The sequence below is a fragment of the Lacerta agilis genome, chromosome Z (genome assembly GCF_009819535.1).
Source record: "Lacerta agilis isolate rLacAgi1 chromosome Z, rLacAgi1.pri, whole genome shotgun sequence".
Lineage (NCBI taxonomy): Eukaryota > Metazoa > Chordata > Lepidosauria > Squamata > Lacertidae > Lacerta > Lacerta agilis.
This window is the reverse complement of record NC_046331.1, coordinates 32,221,189-32,239,798: the sequence shown is the minus strand read 5'-3', so window position 1 is coordinate 32,239,798 and position 18,610 is coordinate 32,221,189. Positions and strand designations below refer to the sequence as shown.

Sequence of the window (18,610 nt, the reverse complement as noted above, 5' to 3'; positions counted from 1 at the left end):
TGAAAGAGCTAGATAGCCGAGGTCACTTCATTTCATCATAATGCTATGTATGTCAATGGTCAATCTTTTGTTTGTGTTGCTTTTGTTGTTGTTACTATAGCAAACCTTGGTTTTTAAAGAGAAACATTTACTTGTGCTGTTATTTTGCTCAGCTACTGCAGTGTATTTTATATTTATAAATAGCAAGTTGTTCTTTGTTCCGTATGATTGCTTTGGGTTCTTTCATTGGGAAGTGGCTCTGCACGAGTTGCAAACCTCTTCCAACCCCTTCCTTTCTTTTCCCACCACTGGCAGCACACAGTGATTAATAAACATCCAGTTGTATAGTGGTGTTTACTGTCAAATATGCAGCGAAAATGAAGGAAATTAACAAAGCACAGGTGTTAGTTTGAAACATAAAATGTTTCAAATTACAGCTCTAGCAGAATTATTGTTCAGAAGCATGTCCTTATTTGTTGCCTTCTCCCAGCAAAAGAAAGGTTGTTGTCCAACTGCCCTTTTCATTGAGTTTTCTCTTTCCCTTTCTGTTACACCCAGCTACAAAAACGAACTGGTAGAAGTCTGCAGAGCTTTCATGGATTTATAAGTGGTGGTTTATCCAGAGTCAATAACAATATTTGGATATGCATATTGGAAAGTGACACGTCCCTGCTTTAATAATAGTACCATGTAGTCTTATTGCTGTTCTGTAAGTCTGTTTAATTCATAGTGGGATCAGTGTGCACTATAAAAAAAATCTTCAGAAAACAGCAGCTTCCATATCATATTATGAAGTATGTGGTATGAAGGAGAAAACTTCAAAGTTCTTTCACATGTTCCCTTTAAATTAGTTATGTCAGCTGTTCTCTGGAAGCTGTTCGTTTGTCACTTCCCTCTTCAGTGTCAGTGTCAATTTATTCCATCGGGTTAGTCCCTAGTCCTTTATACTCTATGCTGACAATGGTATGCTGCCTGCTGTGAAAGATATCCCTCCCCCGCCACGTCATTCCATTCATATCTTCATTGTTTGCAGGCTTTGTAAAACATTTCTTTCTTTTCTACACATACTTAATTTAGTAACTGGAATAACTTCCACCAGCTTGCTAACTTTTAAAATATTTATTAAAAGTCTCCAAAAGTATGAATTCGGGTAAACTAGCTCAATGTTGTGACAATAGGAAACAAAGAGAACACAATCACATTTTTGTTTTTAATAGGTACACATATATAATGTAAAAACCCATGCTCTGCAAGATTTTGCAGCCCAAAAGCTTTCTAAAAAGAGAAGTATTTACTTTCTTGGGTTCCATTATCACTGCAGATGGTGACAACAGTCACGAGATTAGAAGATGCCTGCTTCTTGGGAGAAAAGCAATGGCAAACCTAGACAGCATCTTAAAAAGCAAAGACATCACCTTGCCGACAAAGGTCCGTATAGTTAAAGCTATGGTTTTCCCAGTAGTAATGTACGGAAGTGAGAGCTGGACCATAAAGAAGGCTGATCGCTGTAGAATTGATGCTTTTGAATTATGGTGCTGGAGGAGACTCTTGAGAATCCCATGGACTGCAAGAAGATCAAACCTATCCATTCTCAAAGAAATCAGCCCTGAGTACTCACTAGAAGGACAGATTTTGAAGTTGAGGCTCCAGTACTTTGGCCACCTCATGAGAAGAGAAGACTCCCTAGAAAAGACCCTGATGTTGGGAAAGATGGCGGGCACAAAGAGAAGGGGACGACAGAGGATGAGATGGTTGGACAGTGTTCTCGAAGCTACTAACATGAGTTTGGCCAAACTGCGAGAGGCAGTGAAGGATAGGCGTGCCTGGCGTGCTCTGGTCCATGGGGTCACAAAGAGTCGGACACGACTGAACGACTGAACAACAACAATTTACTTCTTAGCAGAGGTCTGTTGAGGTAGGGAGCAAAACCTCACCACCCAGGTACAGTCACAGATCAGACACGCTTTTGTCAAACAAAATTGGTTGGCAACAAATTATCTTCATATTGTAATATGACTGGCTGATATTTAGCACAAATCCATATGCAACAGCCAACTTGTATAATAATAATAATAATAATAATAATAATAATAATAATAATAATAATAATAATAATTTAATTTCCTCCTCTCAGTTCCTTTACACAGCTTCCTCTTGACTCACATTTTGCTTGCTTCCCTGCCTGTTGGCTTTTAGTTTCTGCTAATAAGAGAAGACAGCTACTTTAAGATGGAAGCAGGTCTGATAAAAGTGAGCAAGTGAAATCCCCTCATACAGTTCCTCCACAGGGAAAAGACAAATGCAGTAGCCACTCAACATTTCCAAATGGGAGTTGCTTGACAGCTGAATAATGGAAACCTCACTTGCCTGCATCTTAGCAGTCAAGAGAGACAACATTATTATATAGTTTAGATGCATTTCTGTATCATGCATTAAAGGTTGTTTGTTTTCTAAATCTTGTGTTGTGTTATAGGTTTTATGGATTTTTTGACACTTTTAGCCACTGAGAAAATTGTGTTTATTATTTTTCCTACCCAGTGCAAAGCAGTGTGCATGGTTTCCTCCATCATTCCCAAACTTCTTCAACATATCAAGGCAAAAAGCACTGCACCAAGGTAGCTTAGTAAGTTTTGTGGCTGAGCAGATTTTTGAATCAAGATCTCTCTAATCTACGTCCATCAACCTTACATGACTGATTTTGAAGCTCTCCTGGGTTTCAAAATAAGTTAACCTGTGGTATGATGGGGGTGTGGTGCAGAACTGCTCTTGGAAGGAAATAGAAGTCCATAGCCCACTTAGACCCTTGAAGCTGTGAGCTGTGTTCATAATTCTTTGGATTATATATATATATATATATATATATATATATATATATATATATATATATATATATACAGTGGTGCCCCGCTAGACGAAAATAATTCGTCCCGCGAAAATTTTCGTCTAGCGGGGTTTTCGTCTTGCGGAGCGGCAATGGGAGCCGCGCTCCGCAAAACGAAAAAAAAAAAAGACGAATTTTTTTCGTCTTGCGAGGCAGCCCCATAGACTTTTTCGTCTAGCGGGGCAGCCTCCCGCTAGACGAATGCTTTCGTCTAGCGAGTTTTTCGTCTAGCGAAGCATTCGTCTAGCGGGGTACCACTGTATATAATTTGCTCTTCATTTTGTCCCAACCTCCTTTTATGTAGTAACCTTATTGTAGTTTCAACTTTAAAAAATGTTTTTTACCATTTCTCTCTGCAATGGTTTGTCTATAATGCTTTACATTAAAGGAACTATGAATGTTTGATCCATTGCCCCACCATCCCAAACACAATTTTAAGAGCTGCTTCATTTTTTATTAGAAATCAGTTACCAGAAACAGTAAGTAGAATATATCACTGGAAGACTCTATAGTTTATCACTCTATTCACAGCACATCAAGATTACATTCTTAAAAAGGTTTAAAACAGAAGCCAAAGCTTTGACAGGTCGAGTCTAAAATATGAGATAGCAAAACTCCAGTGCATACCTTTGTGTAAGTACATGCATCCCCTTTCTGTGTGCTTTGTATTTGGGTGTCTTTATGTTGGGTAGATCTAAACAGCAGTTTTATAGACAGAAAGATATATAAATTGGCCTGACTTTAAAAGATTTGTCATGCTCTCTAGAAGAACATTTGCAGAAATACGGAAAATGTGGTACTGGTGTGCAGTGAACTCTTAATTTATTTAAATTATCCATTGGTCACGCAATCCCAGAGTAAGATACAGCATTAAATTACAATAAAGGAACATTTCATTTAAATACAGCTTAAGTAAAAACAACGATATACTTAGACACAACTTTGTTAACCAGGTGAGAAACACCCTTTAGTCAAATGCTTGCGTGAGTAGCTCCGTTGTTTCCTGCTGCAACTCACACTTGATATGGAAAAGCTTTCCAAAGTCAGTGTGCCACTTGCAAATAGCAGCTTGTTCAAGGCTAAAGCCACCACTGTAACACAACCTTTCATCTTGCTGTTGGTTAAAATGAAAAGCTACATTTTCAACAACTTTTTAAAACAATAATAAATGAAACATTTATTTAATTTGAAACAGAAGAATGGGAGCAATATGCCTTAATTATTCTCTTAATAAAATGTTAACCTTTATTTGCCTTCATGTTGTTCTAAAAGTCTAACTTCTGTGTGAGATTGCTTCCTTCCGCTTTAGGTAACAATTATGCAATTTGTAACTGCAATTGTTGTGAAGGTTAAGTAGATCTCAGGTTGATTTCCAGTCCTCTTCAGTTGCTAATAAAAAGCTGCAGTGTGCTTACTATAACAGAATAATGGCACTTGGAACAATGCAAACCATTCCTTGTTTAATTTTACTTCACTGCATGGGAAGGCACAGTAATATTCAGCCAATAGCACTGGGGGGGGGGGAAATCCTTTGAACAAATATTTGTATTGCTAACACCCCCACTTCTAAAATATTGTAAGCTACTTAATCTGCTGGGAGGATTAAGTATACATTTAATTGCTCTACCTCAAATTTTAGGGTTCTTTACTTGTGTTTGAAATAGCCCCCAAATAGTCAGAGCTACAGTGTTGTAGGATGAGAGGCAAGTAAGTCCATATTTCTTATTTATGTATGTGCTATTTGTATCTGACCATTCTGATGGTTTAAAAAATGCTTTCCTGAAACCATATTCTGATGGTGTCCCTGCGCCTGACTTCAAAGTGTGAATAAATAAATGTAATATAAAGGTGAAGGGACCCCTGACCATTAGGTCCAGTCACGGACGACTCTGGAGTTGTGGTGCTCATCTCGCTTTACTGGCCGAGGGAGCTGATGTACAACTTCCGGGTCATGTGGCCAGCATGACTAAGATGCTTCTGGCAAACCAGAGCAGCGCACGAAAATGCTGTTTACCTTCCCGCCGGAGCGGTACCTATTTATCTACTTGCATTTTGACGTGCTTTTGAACTGCTAGGTTGGCAGGAGCTGGGACCGAGCAATGGGAGCTCACCCCGTTGCAGGGATTCGAACCGCCAACCTTCTGATTGGCAAGCCCTAGGCTCTGTGGTTTAACCCACAGTGACACATGCATCCCGTTGTAATATAGGAACCATCTAAACCATGGGTAGGCAAACTAAGGCCCGGGGGCCGGATGTGGCCCAATTGCCTTCTAAATCTGGCCGCTTATGGTCCGGGAATCAGCATGTTTTTACATGAGTAGAATGTGTGCTTTTATTAAAAATGCATCTCTGGGTTATTTGTGGGGCATAGGAATTTGTTCATCCACCCCCCCCCAAAAAAAAATAGTCCGGCCCCCCACAAGGTCTAAGGGACAGTGGACCAGCCCCCTGCTGAAAAAGTTTGCTGACCCCTGATCTAAACCAGTGATGGTCATCTGCCTTTTTGTTCCAGATGTATTGACGTTTAATGTCTTGTGATTGCTAAGAAAATTGACAAAAAGAAGACAGTAGATAGCTTTTATTTTCTGTACATTACTATGTGGAATCTCTCTCTCTCTCTCTCTCTCTCTCTCTCTCTCTCTCTCTCTCTCTCTCTCTCTTTGCATAGTAATCAGGTCATCTTTTACATTGTTTTTTGACCATGGCTTATGTGTTGTTTTCTTGTGTTATAAGTAAAACCACTTTAAAATAAATAAATCATAATAAACTGGTAAGACTTGCTGCTGATCCCATGAGGAAAATGTGTTTCTTTAAATGTGTTTCCTTTAAATGTGTTTCCTTATTCTTTGCAGGTTCAGTGTTCACACTTTGGTCAAGACCAGACTCAAGGAGCACAGCCTATATACCATGCCATGCAATCAGCAGTTCTATAGAAAGTAAAGTTTTGTTGGGCACATGTGAAACACAATAGCCTGGTGGATTTTATTATTGTACTTAAAGCATATTAGAATGTGTGAAACATGGTTTCTATATAAAGCCATCAATTAACAAATTCAATAATTAGGAGGAATGCATTTAAGTGATAAAGCAATCTTATTTTAAACTGTTTTGCTACTGATTTTATTTGAACTTCCTTAACTTTAAGTGTACAGCTTTGCAAAGAGTGCTAGAGAGCAGTACGAAAAGTTATCTAACATGCACAACAATATGACCAAGTTATACGACAATTTGGGGGACTACTTCTGTTTCGATCCCAAAACTGTTAGCGTTGAGGAATTCTTTGGAGATATAAGTGCATTCCGGACACTGTTCTTGGTGAGTATCCCTCTCTCCCTTATGTTTTTAAATAAATTTCTTTATTTCTACACTTACTGCATTTCTTTCTTAGTATGTTCTTTGATATATAGTTTCTAGCACATGCTGTTAAGGGAGACATAACTATTTCAGATTATTAACCAATATTCTAATTTACAGCTGGAATTTTTGTTAATTTTTTCCCATGTATAGTGATTTGTTTTCATAAAGTTTATAAGGCGCCATATCTCCTATCTAGGGGATATTCTTTAATTGTTTAAAAAAACTATTTAAAATTTTAGATGCCTCTGATAGGATGACAGTAATAAACAACTAGCTTCTTCTTAGCACAGCCTGATAATGTTCTGTATACTTAATATTCACTTAAGCCCCATTGATTTAAGTAGAGCTTAAGGAAAGCATGGAACACTCTGACCTAACAGGAACTGTGTGTAAGCCTCACATCACACACTAGTCTATTTGTGATGCAAGAACTGCTGAATTGGATTCGAATAGCTGCTTGCAGAAATGAAAACTTTTCCACTTCTCTGGTTGGGATCAATTGATTTCTATTCATTTGTTCATCCAGCTGCAGTTCTTGATTCAGAGGAAAAGTATAAAAATGCATTTAGAGATCCATAATTTGAAAAATATATATATATAAAAACAATTTTGCAAATAAATGCTAAAATGTTATGGAATAGATTTAGGAACAAAAATATGTAAAAGCAACAGGCTGGAAATAGTCTGATCCCCAACTTCAGGAGTATTAATTTGAGGAGGGGTGTTGCCAAGTATTGTGATGGAAAGGAAGAGGCACTAATGCACTTTCCATAAGTTTAAATCTGCATGTAGGTCTTAAAATGCAATCTGTTGTTTGGACTCCCCCCCCCCCCACCCAAAAAATTTTTTTTTGAATACCAATACATTTTTCACGTGGATCATGGTTTGTTTGTTTTTCATAGCTGTCTCATACATGTGTATAGAATTATCTGTGAGACAGAAATTTCCTACCAACCATTTCTCACTTTCACTCATCTTAGATTGGGCTCTTGCTTATGTCTTGCCCAGTGGCTGCCTGTGGGTTGTTGTAATTAAGTGCATCATGAGGGGGGGATGAAAAAAACATGGCCCAGAATATGATGCTTGCCTTCAGGGAGTATTCAAATCGCCCAGAATTATCAATACTGCTCAGCCATTTGCTGAGTATGTTGATCCATATTGCCAGCAGCAAGCCTTAATCTGTTGCGTAACTATCTGCAATTTGCATACGCCAAGTCTGCTAACAGTTCTTGGAGTATAATTTCACTACATGCAATTTTATATTACTGTAAATTCTTAACCATAGGATTTTAAGAAAATGGAACATATTTTTATTGTATTTTTACAATAAATGTTGTAACTGGAAATCACCATCAACACATTCATGACAAAGAGGTATCATCCAGAAAGTGTTTGTTTTCTGTGCTTTAATTTTGATAGATGAACATAAAAATAATCCAACTATATGCTGTTTAGTGTCAAAACTGGCTACAGTGATGTCTTTAGTCCTAATGATGAACTGTTGAGTGATCAATATCAAGAACCAGAGCAGGTTTGAAAAGTTTGTGCAACTTCATAGAGCAGCCGCTTTCATGCAAGATGTAACCCTGGATGACACACACTTTACTGCCCACTCAATGGCTGATGATGTTGTCACATGTCAAATCCTCTGGCTTTGCCATTGGGGTGCAGATAATACACCCAGAATAAACTTATTTATAGCTTTGTATTTGGGAACTAACCTGTTTGGAGAAAGACCTTTAAGGTCTTGGTAGACCCCGAGAGAAGCACAAGCCTATTCTAACAACTGTCACTCAGATCAGAAGCCCTATCTTCTCTACTTGATATCACACATATCACAACCTTTTACATGGAGACACCCCTTTGGTAGGGCCCATGATGCTTGCCCATTCCACCCATCCTTGAACAGACAGCCATTCCAATGACATCTGCAGTCAGCTTCTGGGGGGAAACCTGGCCAGTCTTCCTCAGCTGCAAAGGGTGCAGGTGAGCACTTTTCATCATGCTTCGAATCACACTTTCAGTTCTGAGGGACTACAGATTTCTAAAATACATTGAAAAGAGCCATCTGGCTGTGAGTCTGTATCTACACCTAAGGGACATTTTCGACACTTTGGCAACACTGAAATGTTTGACTATTTCTTTGTCCTTGACTCTCTCCACCATACTTAACCATCCTCTCCTGCCACATCCTTTGAAAACCACTGGTCTATTGGTACAAGTGGACACTTTTCATCATGCTTCAAACTATATTTGGATCTCTTTCAGCCCTGAGAGACCACAGGTTTCTTTAAAAAAAAAAAAAAAACAGGGAAAAGAACCACCTGACTATGAGGCAGCATATATACCTGAGTGCCATTCTGGACATATTGGTATCATTTTTCTTTGTCTCCAGAACAGATTGTGGGCATTTGATAAATGTCTCGTTCACTGTTGCAAAAGCCTTTTGCAGATGTCACACTTCTGGTGAGAGCCCAGAGTCTCTTTGTATTAACCACCCAGATTGTACCTTGGGTTTACCACTGTACTTTTAAGCTTCAGTAGTTCCTATTGCTGTTCCAGTCACACATTTCCAATACCTGGTAGAAGCTCCTTTGACTGCCTCCATCATTCCACATATATTTTTGTTGATTGACTCCTCTCCAGAATCTCCACAAGGGTGTGTCTGTGCCAAGATCCAGGAACAATCCTGCTGGAGAGTTCCCCTGCTAGGGGAAGTTTACCCAGTGCCTTGCCCTTCTCTACTTCCATCGGTGCTCATTCACACTGACAGCTCTACAGTGAAATCCCCCTTCTTTAGGCAGAATCCTACCTTTTCCCAGCTGGGTCAAGCATAATCTGTTACCAATCCAAGTGGAACATTGAGCAGATATATGAATGTCCTAAAGTGGTTGCTACTATTATAACGTCACACTGGCCATCTTCAAACAGAATTTATGAAAGCTTGCGATCCATTTTTCCCCACTGTGTCGTTCTCAAAGGTTTTCTACATATAACATGATTGTGCAACAGCTGCTATCTTTTCTGCATAGAGGCTTCAAGTTGAGCCTAAAGTCTAATATTCTTCACCATAACATCTCAGCCAGTGAGGATAGGAAGTAGCTGCATCGACTCTGAACATCCCTTGCCTTTGATGCCAGGTGGCAGTACTGACCCATGTGATTGTCTGACATCCATCAAAACCACCTTACAGATGATATCAATGGTCTGAGTTCTGTAAGTGACACACACCATGCACCAAATAGAAAACAAGATTGCAATGTTACAAAGATGACTGATGTTGATATTTGCAAGATTCTTCTACTACAGTACTAGGATTAACATTGTGCTGGCTGGTTTTAGGAAGCAGCTTCAATGCTCGGCCTTGGCAGTTAATGTATGCTCTACATCAGCTCAGGATACGTTTGCAATCTCTTGCCCCAACTAGAAACCCAAAATTCCTTTACCCTAAGTCTGGTGTATTGCCTGGTCTCTGCATTTTTCACACAAACACAGTCTACTTAAAATAGACGGTTTTCATTATATAAGAATGAAATCAATATGTTCAGTGTTGGCATCAAAACAGATCTAATAGTATATATAATTGTCCTGTAATCGTTTCTTGGTTTAAATATTACATTTAATGAAATAAACTTCCAAGGCTGGTGAAAAGTTGCCTAAATAGATTGAATAATCTTCAAAGGAAATTTCAAGGAAACTTACCATCCCTACCCCAATAGACAAATAATAAAATGTAACCAAATACAGTGGCGCCTCAGTTTACGAACTTAATCCATTCCGGAAGCCCGTTCTTAAACTGAGGCATGCTTTCCCTAATGAGCTCTCCCTCTGCTGGTGCCCTTCCACCATTTGGATTCCGTTCTTAGACCGAGGTAAAGTTTGCAAACCAGGACACTACTTCCGGTTTTGCAGAGTTCGTAAACTGAATCGTTCGTAAACAGGACAACCGAGGTACCACTGTACTTGTTTCACATGTTCTGGGTTTTTAAAAGTCATTGTGATGTATGAAATATTTTATAAGGGTGGGGGCAGACAATCAATGTTAGAAGAAGAAACTGACTTCTTTTATTCTGATCAAAGCATTATCAGTGACTTGAAAACAAGAAAAATCCCTTTGGGTCTTGCAGTTCCTCTTCACATATGTTTTTCCAACAAAATGTTCCCTATAAATAAGTTATTATTGCATTATCAGTAAGCATCAAGAAGAAAGCAAGTTATAAAGAAGGCTGTGTGGATAGTATAGGCTCTGACCTTTCTCAGTTGCTTTGTGAGCTTCTGCAGGTATTGATTATCATCAAAATTGTTTCCTTCCTTCAGGACAGAGAGACTTGGTATTCTGAAAAAGAGCATTACTTCTGTGAACCATGTTTGTTTTCTTGTGTTTCTTCTTACTGCTTTGAATTACTTTCTTATATCCCATATCTCAAATTGGCATTGAAGGGATAAAATATGCATCCTGCATAGATTTCATCACCACAGGCTGTTCTCATGTTTTAGAAACCGTGTGGTGTTTGTCTTATGAAGTGACATCATTTTACAGAGAATGATGAAATAAGTATTTTATGGTCAAGTACACCTCAGGCCCTCTTGACCAACATTGTGTATTTGTTCTTTTGATGCCTTGAATTCTTACGTTGTGTGACAGTTTCTTTGTTTTAAAGACAAATAAATACTGGGGGCATAATCATGCCCTAACCTTTTCTTTCTTAGGAAATAATGGAACATGATATTACTGCTTTTCTCCCTAAATATATTTTTACATGATTGCTGTCTTCAGGCTTTTCCCATGTTAGCTAGTTTGTACACACTGAATGCAGTTGAGTCCTATAGAATGGTAGGTATAACTGCATCTGTGCCATGGAGACTAAATGAAGGATATACCGCTGCAATTATACAAGCAATTCCATTGTTTTACATAATCATATTCACATTATACCTTAGCACATTTTTAAAAAGCAGCCAAAAGTGTGGTAGGTGGGGGGTATTCAAGAAATATGCTTAAACATAAATCTGCAACATGGTTACAACCCAGCACTGGTACAGTGGTGGAGCTTCATGCTCTGGCACCGGGGTGGGAAGCAGGCGAGGCAGGGCTGGCATGTGTTCTGGGGGTGGGGGGCGCCGCCTGCAGGGGTGTGGCGTGTGCTCTGGGGGCGGGGTGCGCTGCCTGCAGGGGCGGGGCGTGCGTTCTGGGGGTGTGGCATGCTGCCCGCAGGGGGAGGGCGTGCGTTCTGGGGGCGTGGCGCAGCGAGATGGAACCCTATCAGGATCCCGCTGCCCCCGCCCTTCCTACACCAGTGCACTGGTAACAACTCATAGAAAGCCAACTTTAAGTATAGATTCCACAGAGTTATCACTTGGTCATACTTAAACAATTTTTGGAGTGGAGAGAATGTATATTTATTAAGCGAAATAAAAGCCTTAGGACAGTTAGTCTTAAGGATTACTGAAATACCGAATAAGCTATATACAGAAAGGGAGGTGGAGTACAGTGTTAAGCACAAGTTGTGAATGGCATTTCTCTGCGGAATGTGGTTTTTATCTTGGGAAATAATTATTTGGGAGAAGGATAATAGTGGTGGGTTATCCCTGCCTTGTAATATGGCAGGCCTACAAACAATGACTGAGGCAGGGACTGAAGACAATATTAATTTCTGTCTTCAAACCTGCAGCTATGGTCAAGCCAAGTCTTACTCCAGATGTCCCTTCTGTTTATACTTTTGGGTCCTTTGCACCTGTCTCAACTCATTCTGAATGCCCTTCCCATCCACCTCTCTCTCTCTCTCAAATGCTTATTAGGATAATTGTCCATTGTACCACTGATTTCTTTCTGTCTTTCATTAAAATATTTTCAGTAAGTTAATAAAGACACATTGCACCATAGAATTAAATGCACAACAAACATTTGAGCAGAAATTGATAGTTTTATCAATTGGCAATTGAGGCAGATGAGCTTTTGTGAAAGATGTTCAAAAGCTAAGCTGCTGTTTTATGTCAACAACAGACATTGTGAGTCAGTCAACATACAGAAGATTTGCTTTAGGGTTATGTCGTGGGATGAAGTTTGGCTGCTTGTACTACAGGAGAATATAATGGTAAACTGTTAATGCATTTTTAACTCAATTATGATTCTCAGCATTGTAATGCAGGGTCTCATATTATAACTTCATGGCCTGTCCACATCCAAATATAAATCTAGCTACAACAGGGTTGCAAACCTTCTTTAGTTACTGAAGAAGCATGGATTTGTTTATGGTAACTTTCTGCATTCTTTGTTGGTGTTTCCTGCAGGCTCTCTTTCTAATTCCTAAAATCTCCTATAGGGAACCACTTTTGACACACACACACCCACACCCCGTAGTTGTCATGTCATTGTTCTTTGTATAGTCTTCTCCGCTGCATTTGTCTTGAATGAGAATGAGCTCATATTGTCCCTTCCTTATCATAGGATCTATCTATCTGAAGAGCAAAACCACATGCCCTATATAAATTATATGAATGTAATGCTTACTCTGAGCACCTATGTCTGACAGAGAAGGTCCAGAATATTTATAAACCTAAGACTGTCCCAACAAAGGAATACAGGTTTCACAATTCATTCTAACAGCAACATGTGAAGTTGCTTTATACCAGGTCAGCCTATCTGTGTATCTTGTCCAGTATTATTTATTGTGACCAGTAGTGGTCCCTCTCCCAGCCCTGCTGCCTGATCCTTTTAACTGGAGATGCCAGGGATTGAACATAGGACTTTCTGTATGCAAAGCATGCTTTCAACTTTTGAGTTATTGTCCCTCCCTAATAAAAGGTGTTAAGGGCAATTAATGAGGTATTGCAGTTGTGTACCCTTCTGTTTCATTTCAGCAGGAAATTCTGTGCATGTCCTGATAAAACGGATGGGAGTCAGGAAACAGCAATGGTCTAGTATTGGCATAAGGAAGCCTGAATTTTAGTCTTCATCTTTAACTATTCAGTATCTGAAGGTGACTCTATTTTGAAGAAAATACCAAGAAGAGATTGCTATCAGACAGCTCAAAGAAACTCCTATGTTATAACTGATCTTAATCTATGATAGAAGTTGTACAATACAGTAGTACCTCGGGTTACAAACGCTTTGGGTTACAAACACTTTGTTGTTGTTTTTTTAAACAGAATTTATTAACATTTTCATAATATAACACAAACCCAACCCCACACCTACAAATACAAAAACAACTACAAATACACATAAAGTCAGGATTCTTCTTCTTAATTGTAACCTTACAAAAAAAAAAATTCTAGTTCTGAATCTTGACACTTGACTTCCCCCGCCTTTTCACCTTCGGTTTTAATTCAATATACTATTTCCTTAACAACTTTTCTCTGTAAAAAATTTAACTTTACTTAAAAAAAAAGATAACATACTTATCTCAATCTTTGCATTATACCTTAAATCGTAACCAAATATTCTTATAACTAACCTTATTTCTTCTGTCCTATATCATGCTGCTTTTAACTTAAAATTCAATATCTCCTTACTTATTTAAAATAAACTTATCATTAACAGACTTCACACTCCGACTTCGGATACCATGGCAGACCATTTAGATTGTACATTTAATTCTTCAACCCACTCCTCCTCTGTCCATTGTCTTTTCCTGTCTTTCTCCAGCGCCAAATCTCCCATTGTCTTCCTCCAAGTGTCCACAGATCCAGGCTGCATCCACGACAAACCCCGCATCGAGCCTCAAGGCGTTTCTCATCTGCATTCTGGGCTCCTCCGTTTCTTTTGCTTCTTCTTCTTGTAAAAATTCTAATTCCATGTCCCTTTCCCCCGAGCTGCCACCTCGGGGTCTGGATATTGTAAGTTTTCCCATTTCCAGTTGTTCTTCCCGGATTTGCCCAGCCATCTCAGACCATCTTTCAAACGCCCCTCCCAGCTCTTTGCCAAGGCATGATTCCATTGTGTAGAACTTTTGAAAAGCCTCCTCTGTGGAAAGTAGATCTTTTTTGTGAATAATTCCACTCAAGACTTGTAGTTTCCGATCAAGCAGTTCCATCTGCAAAATAATGAGCTTTTCCTCATCCTTTAAATATGAGTTCGATGCCAATGTGAGCGCGAAGTCCAGCATTTTAAGAGAGAGGGTGAGTGTCAGATTTCAGTTCCTGTCTCTTCCTTCCTTTGTTTCAAATTTTTCCTGCGACACACCAAGTCGCCGCCATTTCTCCGAAGCAGGAGTATAAAGACCAGAACTTCAAACGGAGATATTTTTCCCCCAGTTAACCCCCAAAGGGAGATCTCAACAGACTCAGTTTTCAAATTCCAAATACTTTCTATTGATTGTTGTGGCAGCAGTCACTTAAAGAGTTAATTTCTTTCACCAGCCGAAGGGAGGGAGGCGGGCTGCCTTTCTTCTTTCCCCCAGAGCATTCCAGGAAAACAAAGAGTCAATCAATTACTCACAGCTTCTGGGTCTTTATCAGCTCCTTAATGACAGGTAGAACTTAGACGCTCATCACAGGCTTAGCCGCCGCAATTTCATCCCGGTTGGGGCATGTCCCCTGTAGCCCGGCTCCGTCGTCCCTTCACCCCCACTCCCCCTTTACAGGGGGTGCGGGGGAAGGGTTCGGAGCCACAACGGGCACAGCCGGGGAGCCCAGGGAGCGGGACGCTCTTCCCGCTCCCCAACCGGAGCCCCGCTATGCGGCTGCAGGGCTCCTAACCCCCGGAATGAACTGGGCGCTTCGCAGCCGAAGCATCCCACGACCACCCGTAATGGCGTCCGCAGCCGGAGGGTTACAAACACTTTGGGTTACAAACTCCGCTAACCCGGAAGTAGTACCTTGGGTTGAGAACTTTGCCTCAGGATGAGAATGGAAATCGCGTGCTGGCAGCACAGCGGCAGCAGGAGGCCCCATTAGCGAAAGCGCGCCTCAGGTTAAGAATGGTTTCGGGTTAAGAATGGACCTCCAGAATGAATTAAGTTCGTAACCTGAGGTACCACTGTATAATCATAAATATCCCAAACAGTAAAGTTAAAGAAATATGGTGTTGTGAGTCAATCTTGGTGGTTGCTTGTTTCCTATAGTGCTACAGTCCTTTCTTTTGCAATTTAACATGTATTTAGCAAAAATAGGGAGAATAGTATATTGCTTTAGATGGAAAGGGTAATGTCTGTGTTAAGTGGTCTTCAAATTGTGATCTTGGAAGTCCTAGAGTTGCATAGAATTTTATCAGGGATTCAGTAAAGCAATTAATAATTGCATATAAGTTTTTTTTTTAAAGACAGCTTAATCATCCTCTGCAGTGACCTGCCACAGGGCAGTACTGGGACTTCTAGGGTGCACTCTTAGTAAATCCAACTTGTCTAAGTTGCCTGCTCATATAAGGTTTTGTGCCTTACAGCCAACCAGCTATGGGCTGCCAGCTCATATGAAAATGTCAGTATACCCTAAAGTGATATTTCTCAAACTTGGGTCCCCAGCTGTTGTTGGACTACAATTCTCACCATCCTTGACCACTGGTCCTGCTAGTCAGGGATGATGGAAGTTTTAGCCCAACAGCAGCTGGGGACCCAAGTTTGAGAAACACTGTCCTACAGCAAGCTCTAAAGTTCTGTAGAATGCAGTTATGTGACAAGACACAGATGTGCTCCTTGAATGGTAAGTGAATGTTGAGTGCTTTCTTTGCTTGGGAAGGGCCATAATGCAGAAGGTCCCAGATTAAATCTCCAGGAACCTTAAGAAACAGCCTTCCTAGACAGTCTTTGCCTGTTAGCGTAGACAATACTGAGTTAGTTGGGTCAAATGTATCCTATTATGTTCACTGTAGGCCAAGAGTGGGAAGTGTCAGGCACGGGCGGAAGGGTGGCAACTGTGCTTCCTGGGGCTCTTTGTCTGACCCTTGCAACTATTCTCAGGCCACATTCCTTCTCCCCAAGTCACATCCATTCCAAGCTCTGCTGTACACCCAAATGCTTTTGTGTAACTCAAATGTGACCTTGAACTATGACAATTCATCTTGCTTGCCTGAATAGAAAGGGGGCGGGGTTTATGTGTGACTGTAGAAACCTCTGATTTTTGCATGGCTGAAATGTAGACAGTCCGAAAACCACAAGCCAGCATTATGGAATCAATGTGGTAAATACAAATCAGGTGCCAGTAGAAAATTAGACAAAGTGAGATTAGGGAGCTTTAGACATATGCAGTATTTTAAGGAGCGGCCAGAAGTACAAGGTTATAGCTTGAGGAATAGTGAAAGATGCACAGAAATTGAGATGCCTTTTAAAAATAAACAGTTTTTAAAACAATTATCCTGTATATTTATGGGGTGCGTATGTTTACCATCATCACAGGCATCTGTGCATGGTTACCAATTTTGGAAAACCAAGAATGGGAATTTATTGAACAAACATTGAAGGAGACATTTAAGGCAAAGCAATATAGCACAGATGTTCCCCCATTAACCTCTGCATCTGTATTTATGCCTACACTATGCTCCACTGTGATTCCACTCAGCTTCCTCCAAATCTTTTGTGCTTGTGACATTTGCATGTTGGCATTTGTTTCAGGTGGGACTACTAATTCGTTAGGAGGGTTACAGTTGAACAGTCTTTTTTTTATTTAATAAATGCAGTTATTTTTCAGGAGGCACTCAAGGGTTTGCAGTACTGGCACCTCTTTTTCTTTTTGTTAAAAAGTGTGGCACTTACTGTAACAACTTCATGGTGAGTACCGACACCTATTTTTCTAGGGGGTGGGAGCCCTGAATAAATGAGTAAATTTATTAGAATGGTCCAACTCATTTGATATTAAAGTGCTTCTGATTAGCAAAAAAGTTTAGGATATATTAAAAAAAAATCCTAATCACAAATTGAGATTCTCCCCCCCCCTTTAGGTCTTGCTAGGCTTTTTGACCTTGCTATGGACTTTGGTTGGTCACCTTGGTTGCCCAGGGGGCCTGGTAGGAGTTTTTTATCCATTTGGCAAATTGGCACTGGCCTCTTGGTTTTTTCACCTACCTCGTAGCAACTCGTCACAACTTTATGGTATTGGCAGTTAGGCATTGGAATATTCAATAGGTGATGCAATATGTGTGGTGTGTTGGAGGTCAGGTTGCGGCCATCACCTACCTCCTAGGTGTATCACTTTAAAGGGATCCGGCGGTTGTGCTTCCTGTCTGATACCCTGCTAGTGGCTAGGGCCATGGCACGATCCCCGGTGACGTCAGGGGAAGCTTCCAGTTGAATTTGCATCAACCCACTGGTTGTTAACCCTAAAGTGACTCCCCCGCCCCGCGGGGTGGAGTCTAGTGTTGCGCTCTTGTCCAATGCCTAAGCCAATACCACTCACACGCCGTAACCAATAAAGTTGTGGCCTTATTTTACCCAGTAACCTAAAATCATGTGTCCGTGTGTTTTATTTACTCCACGCGGGTGATGGGTCATTGACTCGCAAATTACATGCTCTGAAGTTTATAATCCAAGGGTAAGTAGGTGACTATGTTAAAAATAGAATGATTAAGAATGTGAGGCACATTTCATTGAAATTCCCCACTGGAAGATATCAAGTTGGAAACATTAGCTTTGTGATTGGAAAACACTACAGAGCACACAATCCAATGTATTTTTAAATTCTCCAAATCCCTAGTTAGTGACACTTGTCTAAGTTGTCAAAGTTAATGTTACAAATCCTCCAATGGCAATTCTCAAGAAGATTCAGGAAGAAGGCAGGAACCAACTCTTCAAATAAATGTAGATAAAATCTGATAGTTGGGTGGAACTCAGGCACAGCTTGAGCTCTATTTGCATAACAATGAAAGTGGCACTTGCATACCATACCTAATCTCAAAGAAAAGCAGTGACATTTTGTGGGGAGCAGGAGAGATGGTGTTTGGGTGATTTACAGATGACTGCTTGTAAGTCAAGAGTACAGTGGGCTGCAATAGTACCTTTGCATCAAATGACTTAATTAAAGCACACCTTAATGTGCTAGGAATTCCTACCATCAGCCAAAGGAAAGGTTGGGTTATGGTAAACATGCAGAGCGGGTTAGTTGGTTTGAGAGGTCTACAAAACTAAGTGGAGCATATTTGAAGGAGGCTAAACTGGGATGCACTTTTCTCATCATCTTCTATTTGTGAAATGCCACAACTGTCAGTGTTTTTTATGTATTCACTTTTTTAAAAAGACTTGTAAGCAAGCTTGCATTAGTAAATATATGCAGAATGACTGGAAGTAGCATAATGTCAAGGCAATACAGATACATGGATGTTTCCATTGAAATAAATAACAACTTGATAAGAATGCAGTTTGCACAATACTCCTTGCTTGAAAGAGAAGATTTAATTTTAGATCGGTTTTCTCCAAAGTAGACCTACAATGTGCTGTTCATAGGGCTGCATTTAAATACAGTTTT

At 40.1% G+C, this 18,610-nt stretch overlaps 1 protein-coding gene across 7 annotated transcripts in view; it reads left to right on the top strand.

The window, feature by feature from the left end:
* The window catches only part of DIAPH2 (diaphanous related formin 2), a 322,676-nt gene that overhangs the window by 199,850 nt on the left and 104,216 nt on the right, over positions 1 to 18,610 (top strand). For all 7 annotated transcript variants that reach the window (XM_033137161.1, XM_033137162.1, XM_033137160.1 and 4 more), the window contains one exon: positions 6,011 to 6,175. In XM_033137161.1, coding sequence (XP_032993052.1) covers positions 6,011 to 6,175 — 165 coding nt within the window. The remainder of the gene's footprint in view (positions 1 to 6,010; positions 6,176 to 18,610) is intronic.